Source organism: Silurus meridionalis, chromosome 17 (genome assembly GCF_014805685.1).
Source record: "Silurus meridionalis isolate SWU-2019-XX chromosome 17, ASM1480568v1, whole genome shotgun sequence".
NCBI classification, from domain to species: Eukaryota; Metazoa; Chordata; class Actinopteri; order Siluriformes; family Siluridae; genus Silurus; species Silurus meridionalis.
Window position 1 is genome coordinate 943,101 of NC_060900.1, and position 15,447 is coordinate 958,547.

Below are 15,447 nucleotides of genomic sequence, written 5' to 3' on the forward strand. Positions count from 1 at the left end.
TCAATAAAATTTACTTTTAATATTTTTTAAATAAATAAAAAAATATATATATAAAAATAAATAATTCTTAAAAATATAATGTTAATAGATTTTAGATTTTTTTATTAATAAAAGTTACATTTTTGCAGGTCTAAAAAAAACTGTTTTTCTTTTTTAATATATGAATAATGAATATAATTTATACAAAATATAAAAATATACTCAATCTACATTTAAACATAATTAGCTAAATGAATTTAATATTAATTATTTAAATTTTGCATTCTAACAGAATTGATTTGCATCATTATTTCTCTATTTTGTGACAGAAAAAAACAACAAATAAACCCTGCATTCCTGAGGTGTAAATAAATAAATAAATAAATAAATAAATTGATTAATTAATTATTAAACCAAATCAGTAACATAATTATGTGCAGGTTATCAGCAGATGCTCATTAATTCACCTTCTTACCTTTACTCCAAACATTCTGTACTACATCCAATAACCATAGACAGTTATACTGTGGAATATTGTAAACCGGTTCATCACTATGCTAATATATGTGCATCATTAATCCTGTATGTAAATGAGACCATTTACAGAGTACTAAATGCCACTGGGCTGTAAATGTACAAAATTTACAACAACACTGACAAGGCTGAATTTTTAATCGGACATTATGTAACACAAACACACACACACACACACACACACACACACACACACACACACACACACACACACACACACACAGCATGAGTTCAGGGTGGAAGGCGGATGTTCTCTCCCACACGCCTGTGTGATGTAAGTAAAGATGGAAAGAAACAGGGTGTTAAAAATATCTCACTGCATCTCAGAGACCTCACACACACACACACACACACACACACACACACACACACACACACACACTTCTACATCACAATGTTATATAAGCAGCATTCCTACAGCAGGATGAAGCATGGTGATGGTGGTTTATCTGTTCAGCATGGGAATGAAATGAATGTACACTGCATGGCCAAAGGTATTTGGACACCTGACTGTTGCAGTCAATGTGGTTCTTCGACAAACTGTAGCATAAAGTTGGAGATACACAACTGTGTAGGACGTCTTTGGATGCAGGAGCATGACATTTTTTCTTCAAACATGTCCAACATGACAATGCACCTGTGCACAAAGCCAGAACATCTTCACGAAGATCTGCTTTCCATGGGTTGGAAGTGTGGATGATCTCCTGCTGTAGAGCTCCAACCTTATTAAACATGTGAACGTTAACTGCACCCCAGGCCTCCTCACCTCGCCTACCTAAAATTTGTCTTATTTGCCACCGTGTGTTCCTTCTGTGTGTGTGTGTGTGTGTGTGTGTGTGTGTGTGTGTGTGTGAAATGTCTTACTAACAACTTTCCAAAACCAGAGCAACATCACTGACCCAAACAGGCTACAACACAGTGGGTGACATGTTGCCATACACACGCCCACACACACACACACACACACACACACACACACACACACACACACACACACACACACACACACACACACAGTCAGCCTCAGCAAATAAATCTGTGTCATGTGGCACTCAGGAACAAAATCACAATACTGCAAAGTGCAATGCTTTTAATCCCCCACTGTGTGTGTGTGTGTGTGTGTGTGTGTGTGTGTGTGTGTGTGTGAGGCTGACCTTTACTAGACTACAGTGAAAAACAGGACAGCAGGTCAATGGTGTAACAACTCTGCTGATGAAGGTTTACTGTGCGTCCAATCTGTTTCTTATTGTGTTAGTGAACGAAATGTACAGAAAGCACACACACACACACATATACATACACATATATACACACACACACACACACACACACACACACACACACACACACACACACACACACAGCAATGTGAAATCCTCAACACCAGTTTATAGTGTGTGTGTGTGTGTGTGTGTGTGTGTGTGTGTGTGTAAGAGAGAGTGGGAGGATTTTGGACAGAGAAGACAACACGAGAGCTCCCTGTTAATTTCACAGCAGGGAAATGTGAGAGTGAGACGAGAGATGAGAAAAACAACGAGAGAGAGAGAGAGAGAGAGAGAGAGAGAGAGAGAGAGAGAGAGAGAGAGAGAGAGAAGAGAGAGAGAGAGAGAGAGAGAGAGAGAGAGAGAGAGAGAGTAAGAGAGTGAGAGAGAGAGAGAGAGAGAGAGAGAGAGAGAGAGAGAGAGAAAGAGTAGTGAGTGAGACAGACAGTGGGACAGATATATGTAGAACATGGACATTAAGATTAGCAGACAGAAAGACAAACACACAGAGAGAATGACAGACACACACGGTCATATATTAATAACACAGACAGACACATAGACAGTGAGACAAACAAAAAAGTGAGACAGAAACATATAATGTGAGACAGACAGGCAGACAGACAATCAGACAGACAGACAGACAGATGCATGAACAGTGAGAGAGTGAGAGATTGATAGTAAGACAGATAGACAGTGAGACAGACAGAAGTAGAGAAAGACACATGAATAGTGAGACAGACATAGTAAGACAGACAGATGTAGAGAAAGACACGTGGACAGTTAGACAGACAGAAAGTGAGACAGACAGAAGTAGAGAAAGACACATGGATAGTGAGACAGACAAAGTAAGACAGACAGAAGTAGAGAAAGACATGTGGACAGTGAGACAGACAGACAGTGAGACAGACAGAAGTAGAGAAAGACACGTGGATAATGAGACAGAACAAACAGTGAGACAGACAGAAGTAGAGAAAGACCCATGGATAGTGAGACAGACAAAGTAAGACAGACAGAAGTAGAGAAAGACACGTGGACAGTAAGACAGACAGTGAGACAGACAGAAGTAGAGAAAGACACATGGAGAGTGAGACAGACAGAAGTAGAGAAAGACACGTGGACAGTGAGACAGTTGCTGAAGACTGTATTAGTTCTGCAGTGGAGCAGAGTGGAGTCTTTATAGCAGGAACGTTCTAGATGTTTCTCCAAATCTCACACTGTTATATAACATGGTGCAAGACAACCCCCACACACACACACACACATATAAATAAAATCCCCTCACGTCTCCTCACGCTTATCTCCTCGAGCCGAGGCCACGCCCAGAACGACTGTGTCACGACGCTTACACGCTTGTCATGAAATTAATGTGTGAACGGCTGACCTTGTGCAGGCCTCCACACACACACACAAACACACACACACACACACACACACACACACAGAGAAAAACACCACCAAGCTGCTAATGAAGATAAGAGCGGGCATGACGGGTGCCTGAGACACACACACACACACACACACACACACACACACACACACACACACACACACATACTGAAGCGAGAAACAGAAACAGACTAATGTTGGTCCGGATTTAATTTTTAGCACCAAAATTGCCACAATTATGTTTATAATATACGACCAAATGTTTGTGGACACCTGAGCATAAGATTCCACATGTAGTCCCTCTGTACTGTTATAATAAGCTCCACTCTTCTGGGAAGATGTTCCACTAGATGTTTGTGGAGATTCATTCAGCTACAAGGGTGTTAGTGAAGTCAGGTAGTGATGAAGGTGAGGTGAGGAGGCCTGGGGGTGCAGTCAGTGTGAAACATTCATCTCAAAGTTCTTTGAAGTTGAAGCTCTATCGCAGGAGATCTTTCACGTCTTCCAACCCATAGAAAGCAGATCTTCATGGAGATGTTCTGGATTTGTGCACAGGGTCACTGTCATGCTGGAACAGGTTTGAGTGTAAAGGAATTTCTTCTTTATCCAAAGACGTGTGATACAACAGCGTGTGGTATAGTGTAGAAGAACAAAAATAATCGTTTCATTCCAACAGGAATCCACTGGATCCACTGAAGCATTATTAACTATAGGAATCTTTCTGAAGAATAAACGGCATCAATACGCTTTTATTCTCTGTCCTTCTCTCTCTCCTTCTCTCTCTCCCTCCATCTCTCCATACATTCCTGCACGGATATCACTTTCACTTTAATTAAAACCCCTATATGAGGGACAGTGTCATTTCCTCTGAGGTCAAAGATCAAGCAGGAGCATATAAGAACGTCTTTGTCCTTCTCTGACCTGCGGCTTTCATCATACCTTCACACCGGATAAACCCAGGTGTATTGGCTTGTGCTTTCATGTCATACTCACACACACACACACACACACACACACACACACACACACACACACATTTTGACATGCCAGACCCCCAGACATAGTTAACGAGTGAGAAACAGCATCATTTACATGAGAAAGCTGAACCGTGAGTCGTTGTCATGGTAACCTGTCGCATGTTCTCCGGTGGTCTGGAGTAAGTTGTATATCGTGATTCAGGGCGCGGAACGTGCCACGGGTTACGACATGTGCTTAGCAACACGCTGGATATCCAGAGCCCCGATTCACGCCTCGTTCCATCAGTCCCATCCATCCATCATCCGGACGGATTTCCAGGGAAGAACGATTGCCAGAGCTCCATCTCATCACTCCGGAGATGTGCAGGAGAACGCACTCATCCGAAAGTCCTTATAAATATCCTGTCTGTTTAGATTCGGGAATTGTGACAGATCCGAGCTAGCTAACATGACCTACGTTTCAATTAAGATTGTCTCAATTTTATGCAAATTAGTTACGACAATGTAAATTCCCTCGAAAAATTGGAAGTAAAGTTGCGGTTTCATCTTACCGCGTAGAAAAAAATAGCTAGCTAGTGTAGTACCCCCCCACCCAAACCACACACACACACACACACACACACACACACACACACACACACAACACGACATGTGATTTAGACACACCCACGAGGACTGCTTGAGGAAACCATGGAATCACAACCAATAAAAACAAAAGCACACACATCACAGTACAAACCAATAGGAGGAAACAATAACAGGAACTAGCGACCGAATAAGGAATACGGACGGCCCAAAGGGACAAAATGACCATAAATTATGAGTGCAGATTTACTGAAGATTTGACAGATGTGTCTCTGTAACACACTGCTTATTAAGGTTGCTTTACTCACACACACACACACACACACACTTTCTCTGCCTATGTAAAGAGCTTATTGTTTGTGGTGAGGATTTCAGATTCCCACTCAGTGGGTGATGAATCATCAGAGCACAGATGGCAGTTAGCGAGCGTCCAGATGGTCAAATATACAGGTTTAACTGATCTACAGTCATCTGCCATCATAACTACACACCTCTTCTATAGAACAGAGCCATCTGTCCTCCATCCATCCATCCATCCATCCATCCATCCATCCATCCATCACCAAATAATCACTGTTTATTCCGACCTCCAGGATCTCACACTCAGGTTCTGCTTATGTGCTAACAATCACTATACAATATCTATTTGGCCCTTCATCCATCCTCCATCCATCCATCTAAGCAGCAACTCTTTACCTATCCGGCACTTGGTTTCTCTATCTACCATCCCTCCATCAATCAATCCGTCAATTCCCCTAACAGCTTTTTACAAATGTATCAAGCCATTCTTTCCTCCATCCATCCATTATTTCCCTAAACCCTTTACCCCATCAAACAGTCTATTCAACTTACATTCATCTTCCTCCCAACAATCAGTCCATCCATTCACCTTTAACAACATTTCAATCCATCCATCAATCCATCCTTCTTTTCTTCCATCCATCTATCCATCCTTTATTTTCACAACACGCTTTAACCTACAATCTATTATTCACCAATGTTCTATCAATCCATTCATTTTTTCATCCAATTATTTTACTTATCTTTTACTCCATACAACCCACCTATCCACCCACCCACCCATCCATCCATCCATCCATCCATCCATCCATCCACCCATCCATCCATCCATCCATCCACCCATCCATCCATCCATCCATCCATCCATCCATTCATCCACTTATCCATTCATCCATCCATCCATCCATCCATCCACTTATCCATCCATCCATCCACCCATCCATCCATTCATCCATCCATTCATCCACTTATCCATCCATCCTTCCATCCATACATTCATTCATTCATCCACTTATCCATCCATCCATCCATCCATCCATCCATTTATCCACTTATCCATCCATCCATCATCCATCCATCCATTCATTCATCCTCTATCTTCACCTCTTTTTAACCTACATTTGTCTACTGTACCACAATCTATTCATCTATTATTTATTTATCAATTTTATATCAATCCATCCATTTCTCCATACAATTAATTTGCATATCACTTAATCCATCTATCAATCTATTCATTAATCAATTAATCCAATTGTTTTTTCATCTATACTTTAATCCATCCATCTGTCCATTTATCAACCATCAACAGCATCTACCCTCCAACAATCCATCCATCCATCTTCTTTTCAACCATCTGTCTATCCATACATCCATCTATCCATCCATCCATTCAACTCCCTCTTTACCACACCTCCATCCATCCATTATTCTGCATGTACATGCATCAATAAGCCCTTTCTTCCATTCATCAACCAGCATTCCATCCTTTCTTTCATCTAGATTCCACCAATCAGAACATGCATCTATCCATCCATCTAGGCTCCTCCTCTATCTCGCTCTCCATCTATCCACCAGAATACATCAGAATGCAGTATTCTACCCATTATTCCATGGATTAATTAAGTAATTGGATAAGTAGTACTTTTTCTTTATTAAAGATCAATAATAAATAAACGAGAGAACATGAGACGTCTCTCTTTAGGTCTGTTTTATTGCTGAAACTGCGGTTCTGTGGAAACTAAACCCATTTAATGTATTTAACTGTTACATCAAAGTGCAAACAAAAATATATGAATAAAAACAATCACAAATAAAAATATTAAAATCAAAAAACGATAACCGCACTTTTTCTTTGTTTTAGTCTGAAATGATCGTAAATGTTAGAAACTTTCTGTCATGTTCTTTGGCTTGAATCCTCTCTTCATCTCTCGCTGTTTTCTCTCTGTTTCTCTTCTGTGTTACCTGTCCAGAGCGCTCCGGAGTTTAGTGGGTGGTGCGTCAGTAATAATGGTCCGTGGGGAAACACGCTGCTCGTGTGTATTTAAATGGACGAAACAAAGCATCGAGGCAAATAATTTGATGACTGTTTTATATTTGAGTTACTCAAAGAATCGTTTCAGCTCTACATCAGACCATAAATTCATCCAATCAGCACCACCTCCATCCATCTGTCCCTCCATTCCATCAATCTATCCATACATTTAACCATCCATCATCAATCTCCTCACCTCCAAGATTCACCCAGTAATCACTAATGAACAGCAGAGTATCTCTCTTCCTGCTTCTCCTGCCTGATTGAAGATCACATTACAGATCTTGTGAAAGAAGAGATGGTTACTGATTTCTATTTTTACATCCTCCATGCTAACAAGATGTGAGTCAGACCCTTCACCTAGCGCTCCTTCCACTCTTCCTCACTTCTCCTTCTCAGTCTGCAGATCCACCATCCTGCATTATTCAGCTTCAAGTCTGGATCTTATGACGTGATGGATTTAGAGACAGGAAGCTGAACTCTGAAGGGAAACAAAGAGCCTGACCTGCTGCATTTCCACATTAATCGCAGATGAAGACCTCACCTTCTTCCCCAAGCAGAAAAGTCACCAAAATCTTCTAACCGTCCACTGATTTCCTCACTCTATACATGTTCATGTCTGTTCCAAGAAGATGAAAAACATCAGATCCTAGTGTGAATGTGTTTATGAAGGTGCATTATGTAAAATTAGAAGAATTAGAAGAGTGAGGTGAAGATGGATGGATGGATGGATGGATGGATGGATGGATGGATGGATGGATGTTTTTATACACTCTTCTATACTCTGAACACAACCAAGCATTTGGGCTGGAATTCTTTCAGTTTTCCAGTTGGATCTTCTCAGCCACATGATACTTCAGTCCTGAGGTGATGTTTGAAATACGATTTTTGGATAAAATTCTGCATGTATTCTGCACTTTCTGATTTTGGTAAATAATTCAGTTTCAGCAGAGTTTCAAAACATGAGCAACCAAAAGAAACATCATGAACAGTAAAATAATTGCATTTATTTGTGTTTTTCTTTCAAATCACACAACACTGTTCCAGCATGATGGACTGGTTCAGTAGACTGAGATGCAGCACTTCAGGATTTAACCCAGATTGGTGTTTGTTTTCTTCACATGCATCTTTTAAAGGCTTTAATAAATATTATTTGTTTGAGACAAACAAAAATAAACTAAGTTATGAATATTCATTTATTATTAACATCACTTACTGGATAGAGAAGTCTCTCTGACTGTTACCCAGTTAGTAACAGTGAGATTTGAAATGTAACAGTTACATTTGAAGTGAAACAGTTACAGTGTAACAGTTACAGTGTAACAAAAGTGTAACAGTTACAGTGTAACAGAAGTGTAACAGTTACAGTGTAACAAAAGTGTAACAGTTACAGTGTAACAGAAGTGTAACAGTTACAGTGTAACAGAAGTGTAACCGTTACATTTGAAGTGTAACAGCTTCCTCGCGAGCACCTGGACGTCAGCACGCGCAAAACAGCCGTAAAATAAAGGCTTTTTATTTGCCCGTAATGAAGGAAAAGATAAAATGTTATATTACAGGAGTGCAAATGGTGAAATGTTGAATTATAAAGAAGAGTTGCACTGAAGCTATTTTTAGGAGAAAGAACCGCCGCTGTTGCCTAACAACCGCTTGGAGAAGATCAGATCCAAAATACCAGACTTCTGTAACACAGAGTTCCTAAATAAAAGACTCAAAATCGCGCCGTGTACAATATTGAATGCAGAAACATGTGATTTAGGACGCAGCCAGTGTGTTTGTGTGTGTGTGTGTGTGTGTGTGTGTGTGTGTGTGTGTATAGGAGAGAGAATTTCGGAATGCTGAGTGATGAAGATCTCACCTGTAAATGTCTCGTTTTCTCAGTCTCGAGCTCTCCACCGGAATCCCTCCGTTATGTAATATAAAATATATATAAATATCCCGGTGTTTCTGGATTATAAAACGAGCCCCTGGAACTGCGCTTGCGCTAAGATATTTATCACACCGCTGCCCAGAGCGCCGCACGTGCTGCCGGTGACAGATAACTGGCGAGCGCGCGCGCCTCCTCCACCTCCTCCTCCTCCGCTGACCACGCCCACCAGAGCTCGTGAAGGGTTTGAGGGCGTGGTTACTGCTCGAACGCGTCTCTGAGGAGTTCATGAATATTCATTACGTAAAGAAGACTTTTAAACAGCGATACGATGTTACGTGCGTTAGTTTGGAAAAATCTTCTAATTAACTGTTTTTTTTTCATTAGTGGTGCTTTTTTTTATTATTATTTAATTAATTTAATAATTATAATAAAAAATGTGATTACAGATTCAATGTTGCTATAAGTGCTGCTACAAACACTGTACAAATCCATATTATGGCAAGAAACCCTCAGTTAAGGAAACAGAAAAGAGAAGAAATGAAGGTCAGTCAATCCAAAACATTTCAAGAACTTTAAATGTATCTCCAAGTGCAGTCTCTAAAACCATCAAATGCTATGATGAAACGGGTTCTCATGAGGACTGTCCTAGGAAAAAAAGACCAAGAGCTACCTCTGCTGCAGAGGATAAATTATTAGAATTACCAGCTTCCAATGCCGTAGATGTACATAAATGCTTCTCGGAGTTGAAGTAGCAGACATTTTAATCTCCACTGTTCAGACACACTGCATGAGTCAGACTTTCATGTAGCAACTGCATTAAAAAAACATTACTTCAGAAGAACAACAAGTGGAAGAGACTTGCTTGGGCCAAGAAACACAGGAATGGACATACGATCAGTGGAAACTGTCCTTTGGTTTAAAGCCCAAATTTAAGATTTTTGGTCCAAATGGTGAACAGACGGTTCCTGAGTGTGTGGTTCCCACTGTGAAGAATGGAGTTAAACATTGTTGGTGATGTTAAAATTGAGGACACACATAACCAGCATGGTGACCACAGCATTCTGCAGCAACATGCCATCTCGTCTGGTTTGTATTTAGTGGGCCAATATTTTGTTTTTCACTGGACAACATCCCAAATATACCTTTAGGTTCTATAAGAGATATTTGCTCAAGAAGGAGAGTGATGGAGTGCTGCAGTAGATGACCTGGATTTACAATCACTCCATCCAAATCCAGGTGAGATGGTTTGTGATGAGTTGGACCAGAAAGTGAAAGAAAACCAGTCAACAAGCACTCAACACCTCTGAGAACACCTTAAGATTGTTGGAAACACATTGCAGGTGAAGACCTCATGAGGCTGACTGAGAGAATGCCAAACTTTCATCAAAGCTAAATGGAGCTTCTTGTTTTTGTTTACTACATAATTCCATACATGGTTTTCATATTTAGGATTCTTCAGTTTATTGTATGATGTTGAAAATAATCAAAATAAAGGAAATCTGCTGAAGGAGGAGGCGTGTCCAAACTTCTGTCCGGTACTGTATCTCTTTAAAAAACTCAACATAATAATTAGAATGAATATAATAATATATTTGTAATGTTTTTATGCTTTAAAACATTAAAAGAAGGAGTAGAAATGTCTAAACTTTGACCTTTATTAATATTCCAGCATATATCAATAAACATGAACATGTAAATTCTGGAATAAACGTGTCACCAAGATTCCCTTTATTCTGCTCTCAGGGGGTCCAGGAGACGACCCTGATGGCGGTGGCAGCGGCTCTCTGGATGATGGAGGCGGGGTGACAGAGTCGTTCCTCCAGCTGAGGCAGGTTGTGGATGAGTTGCGCTCGGCCGCTGGGGGCCTGAGCCAGGCAGGTGAGGGCACGAAGAGCGTAAGCACATGATGCTACGTCCTCGCTGTCTATCAAACGCAGCAGAAGAGGGACAGCGCCGGCCTCCAGAGCCTGGTATTTACCTACACGTGATTAAACAGATACAGAGTGAGGGTTGGTGAGGGGACGAGCATTTATAGCTGCTATAACGTCAGTGACAACACGAACTACAGGGCGTGTTTGTATGTGTGTGTGTGTGTGTGTGTGTGTGTGTTGACCTTGGGTGATGATGGAGGTGTACATCAGCGCTCCAGCGGCGTTGGATCTGACCTCCGTTTCATCATCAGAGAGCAGCTTCACCAACACGGGGACGACCTTCTCCTCACACACCCTCACCTTTCCCTCCGCAGGGACACTGAACAGGGAGAAAACACAGAGATGATGGAGAGAATAAATAAATGAAAGAGGAAGAAAACAGCCAGGAGATGAGAAGAGGAAAGAGGAGGAGAAGGAGACGAATGGAGGAGGGAAAGACAGAGGGAGACTGAAATGCATGTGGAAAATGAGAGAAAAAAATAGAAAATGAGTGGAAAAAATTTGAAGAAGAGTAGAGAAGAGAAGAGAAGAGAAGAGAAGAGAAGAGAAGAGAAGAGAAGAAACAAGGAAATGGGGAGACAGACAGACAGAAAGCCAGAGGAAGGAGAATATGGAAGAAAGAGGTTTGAGATCAGTGTGTAATTGAACAATTTGGTTTATATGATTAGGGGCGTGACTGTAGGCGGAGCTTGCAGATGGCAGAAGATTCTCAAAGGCATGATTTTGGGCGGCAGCTTGTTGAATGGCAGCCACAGAGAAGATTACAGAGGGTTCTACTGCACACTACACACACTATTTACAGCCAAAATTCTAGGTGTAAGTGTGTGCTAAAAGGTGTGGTTCTGGGCGGAGCTTGGTGATGATGGGTGGAGCTTACCTGATGGCCATGGTGGCCGCAGAAGCCGCACGGCGGATGTGTGCAGACGGGTGCTGCAGCTGCTCCTTCAGCACAGGCACGGCGTCACTGGCCAGCGCGGGACGAGCGTCCAGCCTCATGCAGCCGCTCAGCGTGGACAGGATAAGCTCCCTGATGTTCTCACACTCCACTGGGATCTTCATCACGAGCCTCGGCACCAGACCCAGAGAGCAGATGCTCGTCACACCTGCAGGAAACTCGGACATCATCTTAAACACGCCGTGCACCTTCTCACGGCAGGCGTCCCACGGTTCGTCTATAAGCTCTGACAGGGGGCTGAGCATGTTGTTCTGCAGAACACCTTCCCTACACACAAACACACACACACACACACACACACACAGCTCAAATAAACACTCTCTCTGAAGCATCCTCTGAGTCAGTATTCTCAGGTCAGCTCCAGCTCCTCACCTCCCCACGCTGTGTGTGACCAGCTGATGGAGCACCTCGCTGGTTTTCATCCTCACAAAGCCGTCCTGATCCTTCAGCAACACCTTCAGCCTCTCTAAACAACCTGAACACCACCAGACGCCATAATTACAGGTCAGAAATCATCACACCGAAGACACAGAGGTGATTTTATCTCAGTAACATCGACGAGGATTTTATTACACACTCAACCGCAGGGCCTTTAGGACTCAATGTCTAGTCGTCCAGAAGATTCATTTACTCCCCTGAAGGATTTCAGACTTTTACAACACAAGAAAAAATGCAACATAAAGCATTTTCTATAAATGTATTAAATACAGAATAAAACCCCATAATGAGGATATAAAGGTCGTGGTGAGCCATCGGTGTCAGAAATGCCTTATTTACTCGATCAGAAGTTTCTGATTTACATTTTAATATATTTTTGTTAATGAATATTTATTAAATTATTATTTATTAGTCCATTCTTTTTATTTCATAGCGTTTCTCCTGAGTGTGCCGCCTCTAGGAGAGTCTGTTTACATTGGAGTTTCTATCCAATCAGATTTCATCATCACATCACACTGTCTTGAGGCCTTCAAAGATGAACATTGTGGACGCTAGCAGCCTAACGTTTAATTTACTGTTAATTTACTGTAGTAAACAAACACAAAACACCGGGATCCTCTAGCAGGCGTCCGATAACGTCAGCATTTTCATGTCCTTTGATCGGACGGTCAGAGAGCATCACTAATCAGAGCTCACAACCCGCATCTGTAGCAAACTGCACAACGACTGACAGAGGAGAAGAAACTGGTTTGGTTGCAGATGCAATTACAAGGACATTTACAAGATGGACTTTTCATCAGAGGAGAAGTTGACCAAAACTCTTCAAAACAGGTAAAAAAAATAAATAAAAATGTGATACTTTTTGTTTTTTCTTTTCTAAAGAATTTACACAAAAACACACAATTTGCCTTCATTTCAAAATCCCCAGGAAAAGCAGCAGTAAGTCCATTTCTATCAATCTATCAATAAATAATCAAAATAAACCGTAAAAACTGCTGTTCTGGAGAATTCATCAAAATCTTCAAATTTAGCACCAGTCTGGCAAAATCGTGTGAAGGTGATATGAAGGTGATATGAAGGTGATGTGAAGGTGATGTAATAATGATATGAAGGTGATATGAAGGTGATGTAACGGCGATGTGAAGGTGATATGAAGGTGATGTAACGGCGATGTGAAGGTGATATGAAGGTGATGTAACTGTGATGTGAAGGTGATATGAAGGTGATGTAACGGCGATGTGAAGGTGATATGAAGGTGATGTAACGGTGATGTGAAGGTGATATGAAGGTGATGTAACAGCGATGTAACGGTGATATGAAGGTGATGTAACAGCGATGTAACGGTGATATGAAGGTGATGTAACGGCGATGTGAAGGTGATGTGAAGGTGATGTAACGGTGATGTGAAGGTGATTTGAACGTGATGTAACGGTGATATGAAGGTGATATGAAGGTGATGTAACAGCGATGTGAAGGTGATATGAAGGTGATGTGAAGGTGATGTGAAGGTGATGTAACGGTGATGTGAAGGTGATGTAACGGTGATGTGAAGGTGATATGAAGGTAATGTAACAGCGATGTAACGGTGATATGAAGGTGATGTAACAGCGATGTGAAGGTGATGTGAAGGTGATTTGAACGTGATGTAACGGTGATGTGAAGGTGATTTGAACGTGATGTAACGGTGATATGAAGGTGATATGAAGGTGATGTAACAGCGATGTGAAGGTGATATGAAGGTGATGTAGCGGTGATGTGAAGGTAATGTAACAGCGATGTAACGGTGATATGAAGGTGATGTAGCGGCGATGTGAAGGTGATGTGAAGGTGATTTGAACGTGATGTAACGGTGATGTGAAGGTGATTTGAGCGTGATGTAACGGTGATATGAAGGTGATATGAAGGTGATGTAACAGCGATGTGAAGGTGATATGAAGGTGATGTAACGGTGATGTGAAGGTAATGTAACAGCGATGTAACGGTGATATGAAGGTGATGTAACAGCGATGTGAAGGTGATGTGAAGGTGATTTGAACGTGATGTAACGGTGATGTGAAGGTGATTTGAACGTGATGTAACGGTGATATGAAGGTGATATAAAGGTGATGTAACAGCGATGTGAAGGTGATATGAAGGTGATGTAACGGTGATGTGAAGGTGATGTAACGGTGATGTGAAGGTGATATGAAGGTAATGTAACAGCGATGTAACGGTGATATGAAGGTGATGTAGCGATGTGAAGGTGATGTGAAGGTGATTTGAACGTGATGTAACGGTGATGTGAAGGTGATTTGAGCGTGATGCGGTGATATGAAGGTGATATGAAGGTGATGTAACAGCGATGTGAAGGTGATATGAAGGTGATGTAACGGTGATGTGAAGGTAATGTAACAGCGATGTAACGGTGATATGAAGGTGATGTAACAGCGATGTGAAGGTGATGTGAAGGTGATTTGAACGTGATGTAACGGTGATGTGAAGGTGATTTGAACGTGATGTAACGGTGATATGAAGGTGATATGAAGGTGATGTAACAGCGATGTGAAGGTGATATGAAGGTGATGTAACGGTGATGTGAAGGTGACGGTAGTACCATGATGCAGGGCCTCGTAAGCTTTCTCCGGGTTGTGCAGCAGCTCACAGAGGGAACACAGCGCCATCTGGCGGCTCTTCAGCTCTTCACACTGCAGCTCCTCCATCAGTCTCGGGAGCGCGCGCTTACCGAACGCCACCGGAGCGCGAGCCGGATCAATGTGCGTGGGCAGAAGCTCAGAAATCCGCGCCGTGGCCATCAGGAAAACTTCACACTTCACTTCTACCCCGGAGTTTACACGCGTTCAGATACACAGAAATACTAAAGCTGGGAACTGATACAGAAGAAATATGTAATATTTGATGCTGTATATGTAACGGTAAGAATTCGCGTGAATGTACAGAAAACAGTGTTTTACTGCATAATTAATCAAATTCAATAAAACAGAACGTTAAATCTTCCGGAGTCTGGATTTCCAACACTTACTTGTTACTGCACTTCCTGTTTGTGACCGTTGCTACGCAACGACGCATGACGTCAGAACGCATCACGTGGGTATCGGAAGTAATAAAAAAAATATTTAATTTCAGAATGTACTACTTCCAACATTTATAATTCGAAGCTGTTTTATTTAACATACACGTGCACGTGGAAGTTTA

The 15,447-nt window shown here is 41.6% G+C and overlaps 2 protein-coding genes across 3 annotated transcripts in view; both read right to left on the reverse strand.

Annotated features, from left to right (window-relative positions):
* The window catches only part of LOC124399729 (dematin-like), a 20,071-nt gene extending 10,961 nt beyond the window's left edge, over positions 1–9,110 (reverse strand). The window contains 1 exon segment of the mRNA XM_046870876.1: positions 8,920–9,110. The gene's annotated coding sequence lies outside the window, so the exon portion shown is untranslated.
* A 1,460-nt stretch (positions 9,111–10,570) lies between these two features.
* Positions 10,571–15,348, reverse strand: rsph14 (radial spoke head 14 homolog). 2 transcript variants are annotated; one of them, XM_046870531.1, is made up of 6 exons: positions 15,275–15,348; positions 14,849–15,122; positions 12,190–12,292; positions 11,740–12,084; positions 11,045–11,181; positions 10,571–10,909 (listed from the first exon to the last, which is right to left on the reverse strand). In XM_046870531.1, exons 2-6 carry the CDS (start codon positions 15,045–15,047, stop codon positions 10,671–10,673), a joined length of 1,023 nt encoding a protein of 340 aa, XP_046726487.1. In that variant the 5' UTR covers positions 15,048–15,122; positions 15,275–15,348; the 3' UTR covers positions 10,571–10,670. The 2 variants fall into 2 exon arrangements, with proteins under 2 accessions (XP_046726487.1, XP_046726486.1); XM_046870530.1 differs by lacking the exon at positions 15,275–15,348 and having other exon boundaries at positions 14,849–15,268.
* Positions 15,349–15,447: the final 99 nt, after the last annotated feature.

Excerpts from the sequence above, each read along its gene's own strand:
- rsph14 (XM_046870531.1), bottom strand. The coding sequence starts at position 15,047 with ATGGCCACGGCGCGGATTTCTGAGCTTCTGCCCACGCACATTGATCCG. Across the intron at positions 12,085-12,189 it reads GTCACACACAGCGTGGGGAG|GGAAGGTGTTCTGCAGAACA; the intron begins GTGAGGAGCTGG and ends GTTTGTGTGTAG. Across the intron at positions 11,182-11,739 it reads GCGGCCACCATGGCCATCAG|TGTCCCTGCGGAGGGAAAGG; the intron begins GTAAGCTCCACC and ends CTCCCTGTTCAG.